Below are 16,950 nucleotides of genomic sequence, written 5' to 3' on the forward strand. Positions count from 1 at the left end.
TTATAGGATTTGTTGTTTTTTTGGGGAACAATAAAGAGGTGGAGTTTCCGCTGAATGTACCTGGTGTTCCTTCACTAAACTGTTCAGTTGGGTGAACACAATAAGCTAAGTTCCATCATTATAATTCATCCCAAGATTAAAAACAAGTAAAAATTAAATCAAAATAATTCATTTTGCATAGATAATTTGGCTGTAAATTTTATGCATGCCTGCTTCAGCCCTTCTGATGACATTGAAATATATTATATAAATCTGTGGCTGCAAACAAAGATGATAACAAGATAATTAGCTGGAGGCAGTGAATTACTCTTGTGTTGGAATTTAGAGCTATAGCACACATGTAACAGGGATCCTTTTTATTCAATTTTATTTTAACCTTGGGATAAATAATAATGATGTAACAGGGTTTACTTATCCAAACAGTTTGCTACCAAATTCTTTGTTTCTTCTCATTCCAGGGAGCCTTTGTAAAAACCTGGCCAAGTACAAATGATGGAAACTAACCTTTTGGCCAAATCTGGCATATTTACAGAAGTGTTACTTTTTTTAAAATGTTCTCTTTCCCTAAAAAATAAACAAGTAAATAAGTTAAATAAAACAGCAAAAGAAACATGAAACCAGGTTAGCTACTCATTTTACAGGCAGGTACTGTACAAATACGATTTTGATTTTGTTTATAAAACTGCAATTTTTAAAGATTAAATTTCAGAATAAGTAAAGCTGAACTCCTCAATTTTATTTCACCATATTTGATCCCATCTTTGATTTTTATTAAATTCTATGATTTCTTCTTCCATCGCTTACAGATTGGGACTTAAATTCATGAGAGTGACCTGATGCTACCAGAGTCTCCATGTACAGGACCTGACTCTGCTCTCACCACCAGAAAAATAAATGAACAAATACAGAAATGAAGTAAACAAGAATAATGCTTATAGTTCAGAGAAAATTTTTGTGGGTGAGTTGGGGAACCGTCAGTATGAGAGGTTCAGGTCCCTCTTATTAGGAGATGAACGAATTAACAGGAACCAAAAAAGGTACAATCAATTCTTTGAAGTGATCAGATGATGACCACAAGGCGGGATTTAATTTTTATTCATTTGACGTTAAAGTCAAAATGTTTAAAAATCTTAGCCATCCAAGCTATTTTTTCATATTTACCTGAAACACCCCAACATAGGGTCACACAGCTGAAAACTACCAAACTCCATTTAAAAAGTCGTCCTTTACTGAGTTAAAAGAGACTTTATTTAATGTTAAAGTGGATTTTCAGGTGAGTGGAAAATGAGCAATAACTAAGGTTTATTTTCTGTTCAATTGAATTTATGTATTTAATAAAGACTTTTTAAAAATCTGTTTTTTGGCTTTACATTATCAGGACTCTTCTGTTCAAATAGAATGAAAAACCTGGTTTCTTTTTTCCTTATAAACAAAATGAAAAACAGAAATCAAGAGCGACCATTCCAGCAGTCATTTACTCTCATGTCATTATCTTGAGACCTATTTGCTATTAACAGGTTAAAATTTTTGCTGTCTCAAGAAACTGGCATGCTATTGAGATAATGTCATACTATAACTGATTACTGGCTCTGTTTTATTTTTAAAGCTCAAACTCAAAAGTGACAAGTTGGCACCTAATTTAATTGGTAACTGTTTCAACTGTTTAAAACATATAACAGGAAATCGAGGGAAGCATGTGTTGGGGCTCATTTCTGCTCCCTTTATATCTGTAAATAGGTCCACGTCAAATGTTCACCTCGGAGATCAGACGTCAGCTTCAGACACAGCGAACATAGCAACGGTGAAAGAGATCATAACAAAGTACATTCTCAGAAAAACACAAGAGGCAGTGTAGGAAAGCATAGTTTCTACACAGCCATTAAATACACTGTGCCGTCCTCTTCTTTGTTCCTTTTGCTGGTTGCATCTAAGCTATACTGTGCAACACTGCCCCCGTGGTTTCCAGTGGTACTGCTCCCTTTGCTCCTTTGAGGCAGATATCTACAAGCTTCCTGAAAACTAACGGAAATATGCACGAAATGAATGCAGAGGATGGACAGAAGGCTCCATCTGTATGCTTATTTTATGTTGAGAATAAATTACCCCTTCATTTTCTGGCTCTGTCTCTCCTGAAGTTTAAGAAAGACCCTCCTTTTTAAGCATAGTTTTGGAGAATATGTTATCTCATAACCACAAGATAAATTGTTACGCTATTTCAAGAAAATTATGCTAAAATAATGTTCAAGAAAGGCAGCTCTTGGCTTCCGTAGCTTTCAGAGGGCCCTGTTGTAAACGACATTTCTGTAGCTGCAGCCTTCAAAATTGGAACTTTGTAGTATTGATATCTGAAGATTAGTGCAGTTATAGCTTCCATTTGAATGACTAGAAAATGTTGGCAAACGTAATCTGATATGGAGATATTTTGTATAACATGATGGGTCCATAAACCTTCAGTCAACTGTACATCATTATGGAAAGATGTGGAATTTTTGGTGTCAAGACGGCCCTTTTAAACAAAATATCAGCTGACCAGTCACAAAATAAGATCTCACTAGCAGGCCTGAAGCTGACAGGTTTCCCATCACATCTGTCACAGCCATGCAGGTGTTGTCAGCTGTCTGCTTATGATCCATGTTTATTTGATTTCCTGAGGTTAAACCCAGTCGTATTGATAACAGTCATTTTCCTGTATCTCAGCTTAGTTTCCTCTTTGCTCCTTGTAAATTTGGTTTTTGTGTCAAGCTGTTCAATTATACACAGGTGGTTCAGTCTGCCAGACAACATAAAACAGTGGAAACTAGAATATCACATCTGTAATTTATGCTACTTTACCCAGTGTGTGTGTGGGTGAGTGTGGACAAGATGAGGCATGTTTTGCCTTGTCTTCTTGGTTGATAATGATCTGGTTTCATCAGCTCGGGGAGATGTCGGTAGCTGGAAAATGCATGCAAGTAATTAAAAGTCAAAATGTTGATTTATGACGCTAACTACATATTTTTATTAACTGATGCTAAACTGTGTTGAAGATTACACGTGAGAGAAATGTGTATCTACATAAATAAGATCTTTAAAAGGTTTTTGCTTGTCTTTTTTTTGCAGGGTGACATTCAGCAGCTTCTGATTGTTGCTGATGCCAAAGCAGCATACGACTACTGTGAACATTACAGCCCAGACTGTGACACTCCCCACAGCGATTCTCTGCAGGCACAGGAGCCAGAGGAGGTCAGCCAACCAGGGAGGGTGGGGGAGGTTCCACACAGCACCAACTGAGGCCCCTATAAACTTCCATTTTACCCTCAATAGAATTGCTTGTATTCAATCGTGTGACTTTTGTAGGATCAAAAAGAGCAAATGAAGTAGTGGTTAAACAAACCAGAATAGCTAATGTTGTGTAAGGAAGATAAAAGACGTTGTCTAGGTATTTCACAATTTAGATGTGAGTTCATACACCAGATACTTTAAAATAAAAAGGTATGTGATAACATAGATCTTCAGGATTGAAGCTTTGAATTGAAGAAATGCGTAAACAAACTGAAACTGACTCTTTCACTCACTGGATTCTTCGTAGCATCCCAGCCTATGTCGTCTTCATGAGACAGATTGCTAGTACATGCTAGTGGATGAAGCAAAAACATTAGTTAAATTTAGCACGCTGATGACGGCTTCTCGCCTAGCAGCTGTAATCTTGATTAGTAAAACAAAACAAGCAGATACTGCTTTTTTTTACAACTTAGCAAAGGCTAACAGAGAAGCATCCTAACCAACTGAAATAAAGTGATTTACAAACCTCTGGCCTTTGATCCTTGAAAACAAGTATTTTTGTATAATTCTTGGCTCAGTCTCCCTTTTTTATGATTTCACCAGGAATCCTGATGTAACCTCAATCAGTATTCCAACCAGACGAAAACAAAACAAATGTAAGGTATCTTTTCATAGACCGAGAGCATGTTTGCCCCACACAGTCCAGCCTACAATAAGTTTGGTTGACCACCACTTCATGTCATGTAGAACTAATGAGATGGGTGTGACGTCATCTGAATACAAGCAATTTGCAGAGAGGAAGAATTTAACTTCTACTGAGTTTGCTGCTTGCAATGATTTGACATTAAAATACATTTTTATTTCCTCATGAGCATCTCAGTGTTGCCATCTGACCTCAGTTTGGAGTTGGATATTTAATGTTTTAAACATGTGGTTTGTGAGATGTGGAGGTTCACTCTAGTGATCAGGTAAGTGCTTTTGTTTCTGTAACTACATAAACTTCTTTTCATTTTATAACAGAGCAATTAACAGCTACATAAATGGCAAATTTAACCCAGTAAATTATAGTTTTGATACTTTTAGCTGCTCACACCAACTTTGGCCCTTTTGTTTCTGAGTTATATTAACATATTATTCTGATTCAGCCGAAGTGATGGACATTAACCACAGGCCAATCACTGATGACATAGCAGGTGTTTCCATCAGTGGTAAACCACTGGTGTAATGTCTGTGATTGGAGCAGTGTTGGTAAATGTGTACACCTGGGGAAATTCAGTCCTGTGCTGGCTGACACACAGTGTACAGTAATTCTGAATTTTTATTCAAAGCAGCTGATCTGCCACCCCTCTCTCTGCCTGCAATCTCCTGCATAAGGATGCAGAATAACAGCTTGTTAACCCAAAAGTCTGTACCTATTGTTATTATTTACATGTTTAAATACCGAGCAGAGGTCGAGGACAGACAATCTATTTCAAGTACTGGTGCATTTAAACATGTCTGCATTTTAATTAACAGCTACAAATTCAATCTGTTTCTATTTGTCTACAAAACATCATAAAGATGATGTTTGGTGTTTGATTATATTAATAATTGGTTAAGCCTAATCTACCAAATACCTAAAACATTAGGAATCATTTAAGGATGCAGTCTCATTCAGGTGTCTGATAGAGCTTTTAGATAGATTTCTGTTTTCCAGTTGAGCTCAGAAGTCTGTCTTTTTCATGCTTTCAGTGCGAAAGCTCCATGACGATTCGAATGCAGCTGGTGATTTGGTGTTTGAGCTCTCTGTTGTTTTTCTGTTTTATGAGCTCTTTAAACACCCCGTCTGTCCATGTGTTTGCAGTTTAAGACACACATGGCATGTTTTAGCAATTGTTTACTCATTTGATCACAGTAAGACCACCATCTGATGAAGTAATCCTTTTGGATTTGGAAGTAATTTGACTTGATAACTTTCTATTTTTATTATTAGTAATCTGAATTGTAGAATGATAAAAGTTTTGTATTAGACAGTATTGGAATATTTATTTTCAATGTACTTTTGTTCAGGTTGATCCATTTAGACCCATAAAGTTGATTTGTTTTGCAATGAAATGACATTAACATATTTGCATAAAAACACCAAAATAAATACAACAAGATGTAAAACAGTTAACCCACTAAATTTAAAAATTTAAAACCAGAGTAAAAAAAATAAAATCAAATACATAAATAAGTAAATATTACAATGTAAAACAAATCTAAAAACCTCAATAAACAGATGAACAAAAACCTAATGAATAAATCAGAGAATACGTAAATAAAAAAAGTAGGTCCAAAAATGTAAAAACCTAAATAAACAGATAAACATGCATACTAATGAAATAAGTAAATACAAAATAAATGAATAACATATGAATGAATAACTGTCAAACCAATTTAAAAAACTGAATGAATTAATAATAAACCTAATAAATAAATGTTAGCAGCATTTAAAATGCTGCTTTTGTGCCATCAAATAATATAACAATCTAAACAGCTGCATCAGAGTTCTGTCACAAGAAATACAGATACAAACTTTTTTGAAATACTTATTTTATTTGTTGTGTCTAATAATTTTTACTGCCATGAACAAAAGAAATAATTGAACGGCTTGAATATGAAGCATATTGAAGATGATATGTGGTGTATATATCATCTTCCTGCTAAATTGCTCTGCATCTTGATGCTTCTGCTAACACTGAAACCTCCCAACTCTCTCTCTTCTGTCTCCCTCTCCACACGTCTCCAGTACACTACTGACTTTTCAGATTACTCTCAGTTCTATGATTACTCTGAGGGAGCAACAGACATCACTCCAACCGGTGATTATTATGAACCTCAGGTAAATGAAAAAAGGGGAAAAGGAATGATGTTTTTTGTCTTTTCTGTCTGTTGTGTGTGTTGTCTCAGTGTCATGCTAATGTTAAACTGTTAGCTTGCGGTACCCCACCACACCTGGTTGGTCACCTGACTGCAGTCTGTGCATGCATGTCAACACATACAGTGTGTGCCAGTCCTCCTTGTGTCTGTTTTATGAGTCTGCTGCATTCTTTGATTATGTCATCTGCTTTAAGTGTGTTTTTGTGTGTTTGTGTAAAAAACGCCAGACTGTGTATGACACGAATGGCTCAGTCCTCGATTGTTGTACAGTGTCTTTTCTGCACAACTTTCTCCTGCTCTAAAATAAAAAAAAAATACTATGTGATCAGTATTCCTGTTGCAGCCCTACAAACTGATGCTGGATGTAAAACATCATAATGCTGAGCGGGTGCTCGAGTGGAGCACGCGGAGGTCTGATGGTTGTGCTGGAAATGAGTCTGTACACCGGTTGAGTTGTGCGCTTGTAAATCACTGTATGTCTTGGTGTTCTTTGTCGCCGTCACCTCTTCCAGAGAAAGAAACGTAGTGTCACCATGAAAAAGAAGAGGACCAGAAAGTCCCTCAGTAAAACTAAGGCCAAGTCCTTAAAGTTCTTGGCTGCCAAAAAATCACCAGCTAAAACGTTTGCCATTAAGAAGAAGATGCCTGGCTACCAGGCCACGGCGCCGGCACCACCCAGAGGCAGTTTTAGGGTAAACATCATCTAGAGAGAGAGAAAAAAAAAATCCATCAAGATCTTCCTGGCCTGAACTCTGAGGGGAAAATCTCTGATGGTGGACATAGAGCTCCCTAACCTCCTCTGTGTAGAAGTAGAATCTGTAGCTAGCTTGAGTCGACCCCTAGACTATAGACAAGCTCTGTTTGAGCCTCTGTGTTAACCCTGATTCTTCTTTCCTTTTTTCAACATGACTCAGCTAAACAATGTAGAGGGAGATTACAATACAGACATTGACTACGGAACTGTACATGGTTCTCAGACTCAGTCCCCCTTTGACACCAGTGGACCCAATCAGGTAATTTTCTTTCTTCTTTTTTACTTTAAAAAGCTTCTGTTTGGTGCTTTGGGAAATGTGAGCCATGAGTTTACCCAAGGAAATCCCTGGTATGAGATAACAAAGACACAATCATTCAAATGAATCTTTGTGTTTTCTGACTTTAACTTTGATTTGTGGCGGAACTGATGGACATGGGACATTGCCTTAAAGTGTTCGTAGAGGGTGCAGTGTTGTTGGTTCTTACTGCTGCTTTTGGCACATTCCTGGTTTGAGTTTTGGGGGTTATTTGATGAAACTTAAATGTAAAACTAGGTCAAATGTTTAGATGTGAGTTCACTACATACCAGATAAAGTTTAGGTACACTATTTTACAGATCCTTCTATGTTATCCAAGAAAGATTTAAGGTTTAAATTTGAGAAATACCCATCGGTTCAGTTCCCCAATATCTGAAAATATATCAGAGGCTTTAGATGCGCTTCTACACAGTCAAGCAGATGAAAACATGGAAAAGCTTGGAAGTCTAGAACTTAAGATCCTTTTACGACAAACCCTATATTGTTTTTGCTCCTATAAGTACAAATTTAGGTGTTTTTGTAGCATCTTTGCTTTGTGCGTTGGGCATAAACAAACTTTAGATTCTTCATAGAAGCCCAGTCTATGTCTTTGTCATAAAGATTGGTAGGACATTAAAAGTTTCAAATTAAGATCAGTCCAAATTAAAATTTGCTAAACTCGTGTTGTTGTCAGCTTCTTGCTTAACAGTCGCATTCCTGATGAGTAAAACAAGGACTCAGCTACAGCTTTTATCCCCACATGAGCTTTCATTTAGCAAAGTCGTTTAAGAAGCTAACAGAGAAGCTCATAACTAAATGATTCAAAATCCTTTAACCAGGTTTGGCTGCAAACTCTGTCATGCTTTGACCTTTTGATCCCAAAGAGAGGTTTACAAACCACTTTTTAAGGGTAAAATCATAAATTCCTTATTTTGCTCTCCCTTTTTATGATTTGATAAAACAAGTCTGATAATGCAGATGCTAGGTATTTTTAGTGATGTTTGCACTACATGCTTGGTCTGTGTTGAGCTAGGTTAACCACCACTTCATGTTACATAAAACTAATGAGCAGGATGTGGCATCACATGAATAAACAGAGGCCTAGTGTTGCTGTGTAACTTCCACCATTGTGTTTTACCTAAAATCCACATTGTTGATAAAGAGCTTATATGACATTCAACCATGTGTTACAGTTTCTACATCAAAGGACCCATAACCAATTAAAACCACCACCGGTCTGGTAATGATTAAAAGAAAGTTTAATAGAACAAATATTTACAGATGCAAAGTAAAGAAGATGTGAGACTAGACCACAAAACAGCTCCACATTTAGCTGTCGGATCTGAACCGCTCCCCCTTACTTCAAGGCCTTACACTAACCTAACAACCAAAACTGAAAAAAGAATTCAAAGTAACTATAAGACACACTGTTTGGCTGGTGCTGGAGGAGAGACCAGGATGCCTCCCTCTCCAGCTTTATATCAGCCCATGTGAGTGTTTTAAGCCAATCAACACCATCATAATGTAGAAGGAAAATCAGAAATATTCCCTGACAGGTAAAGACAGATCAGATTATCTATAAAATGTCCCTTTGTCCATCACAGAGCAATCTTGTTTGCTGATCATAACAGGAACTATGATCAATAAGACTAAAATTTCCTCTCACCCTACTGCTGTATGATAATGCTTTATCTGCCACACTGATTGACACATTAGATGTGATTATACAAGCTATTTGAAATGAATAATTAGCTAATACAGCTGCTGCCAACCACAGCTGTGTAATTGCATCCACTTTGTCGCGCTCTGAGGGTAAAGCCACAGTGAGAAAACGTTGTGCCAGGTGTTTGTGGTTGTCGTACCTGTGCCAGAAACAGATCGGAGCAGGCAAACTCATCGGCTCTCAGAAGAAATTCATCAAAATGATTTGTCATAAAATCCTGATGTTATTTGCCTTGATGCACAGCTACTACAATTTGAAGATGAGTTTTCTGAGCCTTTCTTTACTCTCTGTATCAGCATGATGAGAAAGAAAAGAAGGCTCAGATATAATGTCATCACAATAACACTTTATTTATTTCTTTGGCTCAACCAAACAGCGTTTGAAACAAATCCATCTGGTAATCTTTCTTTGTAGCATAAAGCTGTTTTATGACAAATGAAATAAATAAGGTGTTACCTTTATTTTTAAATCATGCTTAATGCATTTGCTGTTTGCTTTAATAACATTAAAGTGAATCATTTACCTCTGTTGCTTAACTAACATTCTCATTTCCTTGGTTGCTCATCGTTTTTTCCCCCTCATTCGATTGGGTAACACGTTGAGGCCGTGGAGGAGGATTTTATCGGTGAGTCCATCACTGGGGCTGCTCCCGTTGCTCCGGAGCCCACCGCTGTTGCTAAGGCAGCGGACAACTTGGACACCGGTGCGGATGCATATGATTTTAAGGAATATGACCTACAGGAGTATGACTTAGGCGAGAATGAAAGGAGAGTGTATGATTATGGGCCATATGATGAGTATGGAACGGCTCCTTCCAAAGAACCAACAGCCTACGACGATGAGGTTGGGCCTGGGATTGCTGCAGAAACAGATGTTTCTGAGAGTACCGTGAGTACCACGCCCTGACCTGGTGATGGAGGTGTGAGTGTGCATGAGCTGCACATGTTAGGGACTTAATTCCGTCTCCCCGTGCATGTCCTTCAACTAGCTTGCCATGGGAAATGCATCATTGTTGGGTTAAGTGTGGAACTAGCAAATGGCATCTGTTGCTGCTTTAGGACGACGGGATGATGCATGCGTTTGTGTTCACTCACATTATAGAAATATTCACACTTCATCCTGTCAGCCTTATATCAGTGGGTGTTGGTCCAACCCACACCAACCTAAACCACACCCATAAATAAATACCCAAAATACCACCGTTACTGCTCCTCCCCACCTACTCATCACTCAGCAGTTGGATGCAATCCCTCCCTCCTCTGCTGTTTTAACAAGCAGCCTGTCTGAGACGTGCCTTCCTTTGTTTACAGTATGCCAATAAATCAAAAGGAACTGTCTGCACAAAACACACACGCATTTGTGAATAAGATACAAGCTAATAAGATGTTTTGTACCTTTAGATATTGTCCCCATTTTGTATTAACCCACACATCAAACAATACACTACCTCCTAGTCCTTTCTATCTCACCTCTATAAAGCTTTTAGACCATTATCACCACCAATGACACTGCAGCTGGGTTCAGATTCACCCTTTATGCAAAATGTGCAGAAAGACCAGAAACTGTTTAACATTGTTTAACATTGTATTATTTTTAGTGTTGGGAATGTCTGATTAGCCACACTGCTCAATGGCAATGCAATGACAGCATTGTTCCATTTCAAGCATGTAGTTTTAGAGGTCCTTCCTTGCTCTTTAAGACTAACATTCTCTCTGTTTTGTTCAATAATGTCGTCTGACTTTGTGTTTTCCATCATTCACTCGTAGTCTTTGCAGAAACTGAAATTTGTTAAAGCATTCACACACATTGGCTCATGAGTTCATGCTGTTTTTAGCTGCTGTGTAAAGAGCCTCCTTTGTTGCTTCGTAACTGCAGATCGCCGGTGGTGAAGCCGCCTTTGGCCAGAAGGGCGAGAAGGGCGAGCCAGCCGTGATCGAACCCGTAAGCTCCAGAATGTCCATGAAAATAAACTCAAAGGAAAAGTGTTACTGTTGCTTCACTTACTGATGCTTCTTTCCTTTTCTTTAAGGGCATGCTTATCGAAGGACCACCAGGACCACCTGGCCCAGCTGTAAGTATAAAGTTAAAAAGAAGTCATGTTTGAATTTTCAGCTACACCAATGTTCCCTAACTTTGTTTCGCTGGGTGTTTTAGGGTCTTCCAGGTCCTTCAGGCCTACAAGGACCCCCAGGCACTGCTGGAGATCCAGGTGACAGAGTGAGTTGACACAAAATTCCCTGAAAGCACTCGCAATTTAGATGTGCCCATAATGTGAAGTCAGTGTTTCAGTGATGTTTGGATTTCATGGACAAACTTTGTTTGTCCATTTATTTGTTTATTCTTCACTAGTAACACATGAAGATTTAGTATGACTCCAAAAGTATTCATATAGACCTTCTGGTCACAGAGATGTTTTTAAGCAGAGGCCTAGAAAATAGGCCCAGGACTCAAACACAGTGAAGCTATGCAGAGATTAATCTAGTAACTCTGGAAGATATGTTTGTTTTAAAACAGATAAATTCAGCTGGAGATGTCTGAAGTCACAGAAAGGAAGCTTAAGTAGGATCATGTCTGAGCCTCTAGAACTGATTCATTATTCAGACAGGATCAGACACAAATACAACAAATAAATTTAACATGTTGATCATGATTTTTAAACTCTTGATGGTCCAAACAGGATGTCTAAATGTTTGGCTGTTTAACCACACACACACACACACACACACACACATAAACACAAATACATCCTTGATGATGATGAAGGATATTGGTTAATGGATCAGTGTAGTTTAACAAAAGGCGGGGCTTGTGTCAGATTGCTGGATGGAGTAGAGCTGTTGTCAACCAGACATATAAACAACACAGCTCCAGCATTTACAACTGTGTGTGTGTGTGTGTGTGTGTGTGTGTGTGTGAAGTGCGTGGCTTCCTTTTTTCTGTATGGCTAACAAAATATGATTCAACACCAGAAGCATCTTCTCTGATTTTAGTTCCAGATGTTTGTACTTCATGTACTTTTGTCTGCAGCCGGCTCTTTCTTGCACCGTCAGGAAATTTTCAGATCCGCTCCAGATACTAATTCATTAAGTTTAAAGTGCAGCTGAGAAAAGTCTGACAGGATAAACTATATCCAATTGTCTTGAACTGTCTCATAACCACAGTTAATATAATAAATCAAATCATTCATCTTCGTCACTTGATTGTTTCTTCTTCACTTCAGGGTCCTCCTGGTCGCGCTGGTCTACCTGGTGCTGATGGTTTACCTGGACCTCCTGGTACCATGCTGATGCTGCCAGTGAGTTTATACCCACCCCCTCTTTTAAACCATGCCATTTTTATCATTACATAGACAATGAGCCAAAACGAGTGGTCTGTGTCGTTAACAGTTCCGTTTTGGTGGAGATGGTGAGAAAGGTCCGGTGGTGTCGGCCCAAGAAGCCCAAGCACAGGCCATCCTTTCTCAGGCCAGAGTAAGTAGACTCAGCCCGCACCCCCACCACGGCAGCTCTTTACACACAGCTGGAGGAAAAAAACAAGGAGGAGGAGGAGTCAGGGTGTTACCCTGTGTTTCGATGGCTTTGCAAAGCTAAAAGGAGACATGCCAAGCATCGGCATAAAAAAAGATGCTTTGAACAGATGGACAGACAGGAGACACTGTTAAAAATACTCCAGTAGAGGTGGGGGTCTCGGTCTGCTGGTGGGCAACATCAACAGGTGGAGAAGAAGTGTGTGTTTTTTTTGTAAAAGAGGTGGCAGTTAGAGGAAAAGAAAGTGTTGTACTTGCAGAAGAGGTGTTGATTCTGCAGCTTTCCATGTAAATATTTAAGAATCATCCAGATATTTTTGTGTACAGTTTCCTTCATTTCTGTCTCTAGATCAGAGCAAGTCTGAAAGGAATACCTACTATGTAGAAAACATAGAAATAAGCTAACAAAAACATTAGAAAATGTATCAATGTTGCAAAAGTCAAATCACAGAAAACAAACATGCTGCTGCATTAGATTTCAGTGTGTGTTTCAGCAAACAAACATTTTCTGTGTAAAAACAGACATTAAGCACTGAGTGGATGTTTTTCCTGATCGGACTCTGATCCTGGCCTGGTCTGTGTTTCCTCCTGCAGCTGGCCATGCGGGGACCTCCCGGGCCGATGGGTTTGACTGGAAGATCCGGGCCTGTGGTGAGTCTTTGTTTGCACAGATTTCTCCTCTCAGGTTTTGTGGGTTGTTCGGTAGATGATTAAGAATTTACAGCTTCAATTCTTAGTGTTTAATCTTCATCTGTTACATGAATAATTCATATTTTTGGACAATGATAAGATAAAAACGGTAGCAAACACACAATCTGCCTGTTGCCCAGCCTCTCTTGTTCTTCTTTGGGCTTGTTGATACATGATCCAGTACTTACCTCCATGAAAGACCCTACTAAAGACAGAGAGTTACCCTCTGTTAGTTCTGCTTTCCTCAGACTGTAATGTAATGATCTGATCTGATCTGATATGAGAGAAAACTTAGATTTTTACTCAGTCAAGCGTTTTGTAGTTTTTTTAAAATGTTTACCTTCAACTGACAGTGAATCTAAATATACCAAATCTTTGTTTGGGGGGTTTTAAGACTCTTATTGTGTGTTTAAATAAAACACACACAGTTTTGTTTCAGAGCCACTTGTGTCATCTCAGGGGTTTAATGTCACATAATCTGCTTTCACTGAGCATATTCTCCACAAATGTAGCTCAATATCGCCCTCTGCTGGTCACTGTGGATTAGCAAAGGAATTAAACTGAGTGTAAGATGTAGAAAGATGTATTTTCTGTATAGAGATGTTTGGTTTGTGTTTTCTGTCTTTAGGGTCCACATGGTGCGGCTGGACTGAAGGGTGAAAGCGGTGATCCAGGTCCTGCGGTGAGTAAGACCTGAGGAAGACCCACATCGCAGGTTTTTAAACCTTGCCTGACTCTAAATGGTCCTGTTGTGTCTCCTTCAGGGTCCCCGTGGTGTTCAGGGGCCTTCAGGACAAACTGGCAAAGCTGGCAAACGGGTAACTGAACTCACTCACCTCTGAGGCACAGCTCTGATCCAGAGGGGGTTTTTTGTTGTTGTGTTTTTGTTTGCGCTAACGGCTGCTCCTGAAACACTGAGAGGATTATTTTCACTCCAACAAACAATTGCTTGATATGTGCTTAAAGGCCAGTGCTGCCTCCAATCCTCGGACCCTCCACATAGTCTGTCTGAAAATGCCAAAACGGGAAAACTGGGTAAGGATGTGGGGTGCAGTTATTGTCATGGTGGAGTCTTTCAACAAGGCCAAGCATCATGACCTAATTAGATCCTAATAATCATAAACCACCTACCAGCTAATTAGTAATACAAGCCTGATTATTAATCGCCATGTTTTAGTTGAGTTAGCGACACAAAATTTGGTAAAACAAATCAGGATTAATTTGATGATTCCCCATTTTTAACCCACCACTTGCTTTCCAGAGAGATTAACTTTTGTTGGGGTAAATCACAATAGAAATCCAGATTATTAAACCAATAATTCCCACCATGAATGATAACAAGGTGAGAAAACCCTGGAATATTCCAGTTATCTTGACCATGCAGGGGTTTTTGAAGTTGATGACATGTCCGTAGATCTGTGCTGAGTTGTTGTCCTGATTTCAGGGCCGAGCTGGAGCCGATGGTGCCCGTGGGATGCCCGGAGAGTCAGGTGCCAAGGTACAGAGAACAGGAAACAGAACCAGACATTTTTATATAAATGTATAAAGTTGTGTCCAACAGCATCTGCTGGGTTGTTTCTTGCAGGGTGACCGAGGATTTGACGGACTGCCCGGGCTACCCGGTGAAAAGGGACACCGGGTGAGTGCAGAAAGATGAAACTGAAAAAGATGCGTCTTTTCCTGAGGCAGACTTTTAAGGAACCCACAGGAATCTGACTGTTGTTTTTCAGGTGGCTTTAAGCTGATGATATACACACTGCTTCCACGTGTGATTAGTCACAATCTGGGATTAAGACAAAATCCCGGAGTTACTGAGGATTGGCCCTCTTAGATTACTGTGGCTTACACCAATACTCTGCACACAGTTAATATTACATTTGACTGAAGTGAAAGTGTTGTGATTTACTTATTTATGGGTTTAGATGTGTAGATCCGGATAGGTTTAAATAGCTGAAACAGAATAAATGTGCAGTGACCATCTGAGTTACAGTGATGCTAAGCTGGAATCTGAGGCAAAGATAAGAAGTTGTAGAGTGCATCGTGACACAAAAATCTCACTTATTGGTTGAAAAGATAAAGATCAGCCTAAAAACTACTATACAGCTGAATCTGCCTTTCTCTTTCTCAGGGAGAGCCAGGACCGATGGGTCCAACAGGAGCCCCCGGAGAGGACGGACAGAGAGTAAGTACCTCCTCCTTTATCTTGAACTTGTAATAAAACTGAGGGGAATCACCAACGTCCTTGTCAAGATGAGCTGCTGCTCACTAGCTCAGCCCTCAGGCAGCAGCAGCTGGGAGGAGACTACGACCTGGAGAAGAGAATTTTCCTTTAACCTTTCCTCCGCCCCTTACCCTGACCACCTAAGGGCAGGTGGTGCTTTAGTTAACAATGTTTGGTTAAGAATAAGCTTCATTTAGTAGATCTACTTATTTTCTTTTTGTCTTTAGGGTGAAGATGGAGAGATCGGGCCCAGAGGATTAGCTGGAGAGAGTGTAAGGCTTGTCTTTTGACTCTTGGCCTTGCTAACACAAATATCCAGTAGAAACTGATCATTCATTTCTTTGTCATTTATTAAAGGGTCCCAGAGGTTTGCTGGGACCTCGTGGTCCTCCAGGACCCCCCGGAGCACCTGTGCGTACCATGACTTTTACTACCCCCTCCTGTAATATTACCCCCTGTAGCTGATGGCATGGTGACTCCTCTCTGATCTGTCCTCTGCAGGGTGTAGCTGGAGTTGATGGCCCTCAAGGTCCCAAAGGAAACATGGTACAAACATTTCTTCCCCTCTCTAAACGGACTCTGACGTTTCTTCTTTTTGCTCCTGAAGCTGCAGAGCTTCAGGGCCGTCCAAACATTTTCATTCAGGCTGTTAAAATCCCTTTAGCCATGAAATAAAGGTCAAACTTTATTAACATTTCCATCCTTACATTCAAAGAGCAAACAGCCTCTTCTGATTGATCGTAATGATCACTTTTAAAAGTGATAAAAATAATAGTTTCCATCCTACCTCCTTTTTTATGGATTTTATTTTATTTTTTTGTTTAGAAAACTATTTCTCTTTTAAGTCCTCCTGGCACTATTTAACTACTGCACTCTACTTCAGGGTCCACAAGGAGAACCAGGCCCACCCGGTCAGCAAGGAATCCCTGGAACACAGGTGACCAAATCCACTTCGTTCCCCATGATCCAGTGGAGGGTCATGTCCTGCGATGTGTAAATAAAACCCAGAGGAACTCTTGGTTAAATCTGTGTTTCTGTCTGAGAAAATATTTTTAAAGTTGTAAAGTTTCTAATTTACTTTGCAGTCTTTCTTCTGTATATTTCTGGGGTGTATCTGAAGACAGGGGGAGGTTTAGGGGTCTAAAGGTGTTATTTTCATGTTGGTGGAATTCCTGAAATGATCCTGTGACACACTGACACACATCAGAAACGCATACACAGGAACTCATGAACAGATACTGAAGTGTTTCCAGCTCCACAAGCTCTTCAGTTTATCCAGCTTGTGTTTGTGGGATGGAGTGTGCTTGTCGTTGCCATGGCAACACATACTTATTTGTATCTCTGTGTATCTTCCTTTACAGGGTCTTCCTGGTCCTCAAGGTCCTATTGGACCACCTGGAGAGAAAGTACGTCTTTAATTATCATTATTACCTGTAGGGGAATATTGATACTAAAGTATAATAAAAAATGGTAGAATAGATTCTAGTTTCGTTAATAATCAGTTGGGAGCAGCTGATTATCAGAATGAATGAATATCAGAAATTCTTGTTGTAGTGGATGAACTTTAGGACGTCAGGAC

At 39.4% G+C, this 16,950-nt stretch overlaps 1 protein-coding gene across 4 annotated transcripts in view; it reads left to right on the forward strand.

Moving 5' to 3' along the window:
- col11a1a (collagen, type XI, alpha 1a) overlaps positions 1 to 16,950 on the forward strand; it is an 82,671-nt gene that overhangs the window by 20,427 nt on the left and 45,294 nt on the right. For 2 of the 4 annotated variants that reach the window (XM_041968911.1, XM_041968912.1), the window contains exons 5-24: positions 3,100 to 3,222; positions 6,032 to 6,124; positions 7,077 to 7,175; positions 9,538 to 9,822; positions 10,810 to 10,875; positions 10,964 to 11,005; positions 11,089 to 11,151; positions 12,155 to 12,229; positions 12,321 to 12,404; positions 13,055 to 13,111; positions 13,779 to 13,832; positions 13,915 to 13,968; positions 14,595 to 14,648; positions 14,736 to 14,789; positions 15,279 to 15,332; positions 15,599 to 15,643; positions 15,729 to 15,782; positions 15,873 to 15,917; positions 16,255 to 16,308; positions 16,733 to 16,777. In XM_041968911.1, coding sequence (XP_041824845.1) covers positions 3,100 to 3,222; positions 6,032 to 6,124; positions 7,077 to 7,175; positions 9,538 to 9,822; positions 10,810 to 10,875; positions 10,964 to 11,005; positions 11,089 to 11,151; positions 12,155 to 12,229; positions 12,321 to 12,404; positions 13,055 to 13,111; positions 13,779 to 13,832; positions 13,915 to 13,968; positions 14,595 to 14,648; positions 14,736 to 14,789; positions 15,279 to 15,332; positions 15,599 to 15,643; positions 15,729 to 15,782; positions 15,873 to 15,917; positions 16,255 to 16,308; positions 16,733 to 16,777 — 1,500 coding nt within the window. The remainder of the gene's footprint in view (positions 1 to 3,099; positions 3,223 to 6,031; positions 6,125 to 7,076; positions 7,176 to 9,537; positions 9,823 to 10,809; positions 10,876 to 10,963; positions 11,006 to 11,088; positions 11,152 to 12,154; positions 12,230 to 12,320; positions 12,405 to 13,054; positions 13,112 to 13,778; positions 13,833 to 13,914; positions 13,969 to 14,594; positions 14,649 to 14,735; positions 14,790 to 15,278; positions 15,333 to 15,598; positions 15,644 to 15,728; positions 15,783 to 15,872; positions 15,918 to 16,254; positions 16,309 to 16,732; positions 16,778 to 16,950) is intronic. The other 2 variants (XM_041968914.1, XM_041968915.1) reach the window with 2 other exon arrangements.

The sequence above is a fragment of the Melanotaenia boesemani genome, chromosome 18 (genome assembly GCF_017639745.1).
Source record: "Melanotaenia boesemani isolate fMelBoe1 chromosome 18, fMelBoe1.pri, whole genome shotgun sequence".
NCBI classification, from domain to species: Eukaryota; Metazoa; Chordata; class Actinopteri; order Atheriniformes; family Melanotaeniidae; genus Melanotaenia; species Melanotaenia boesemani.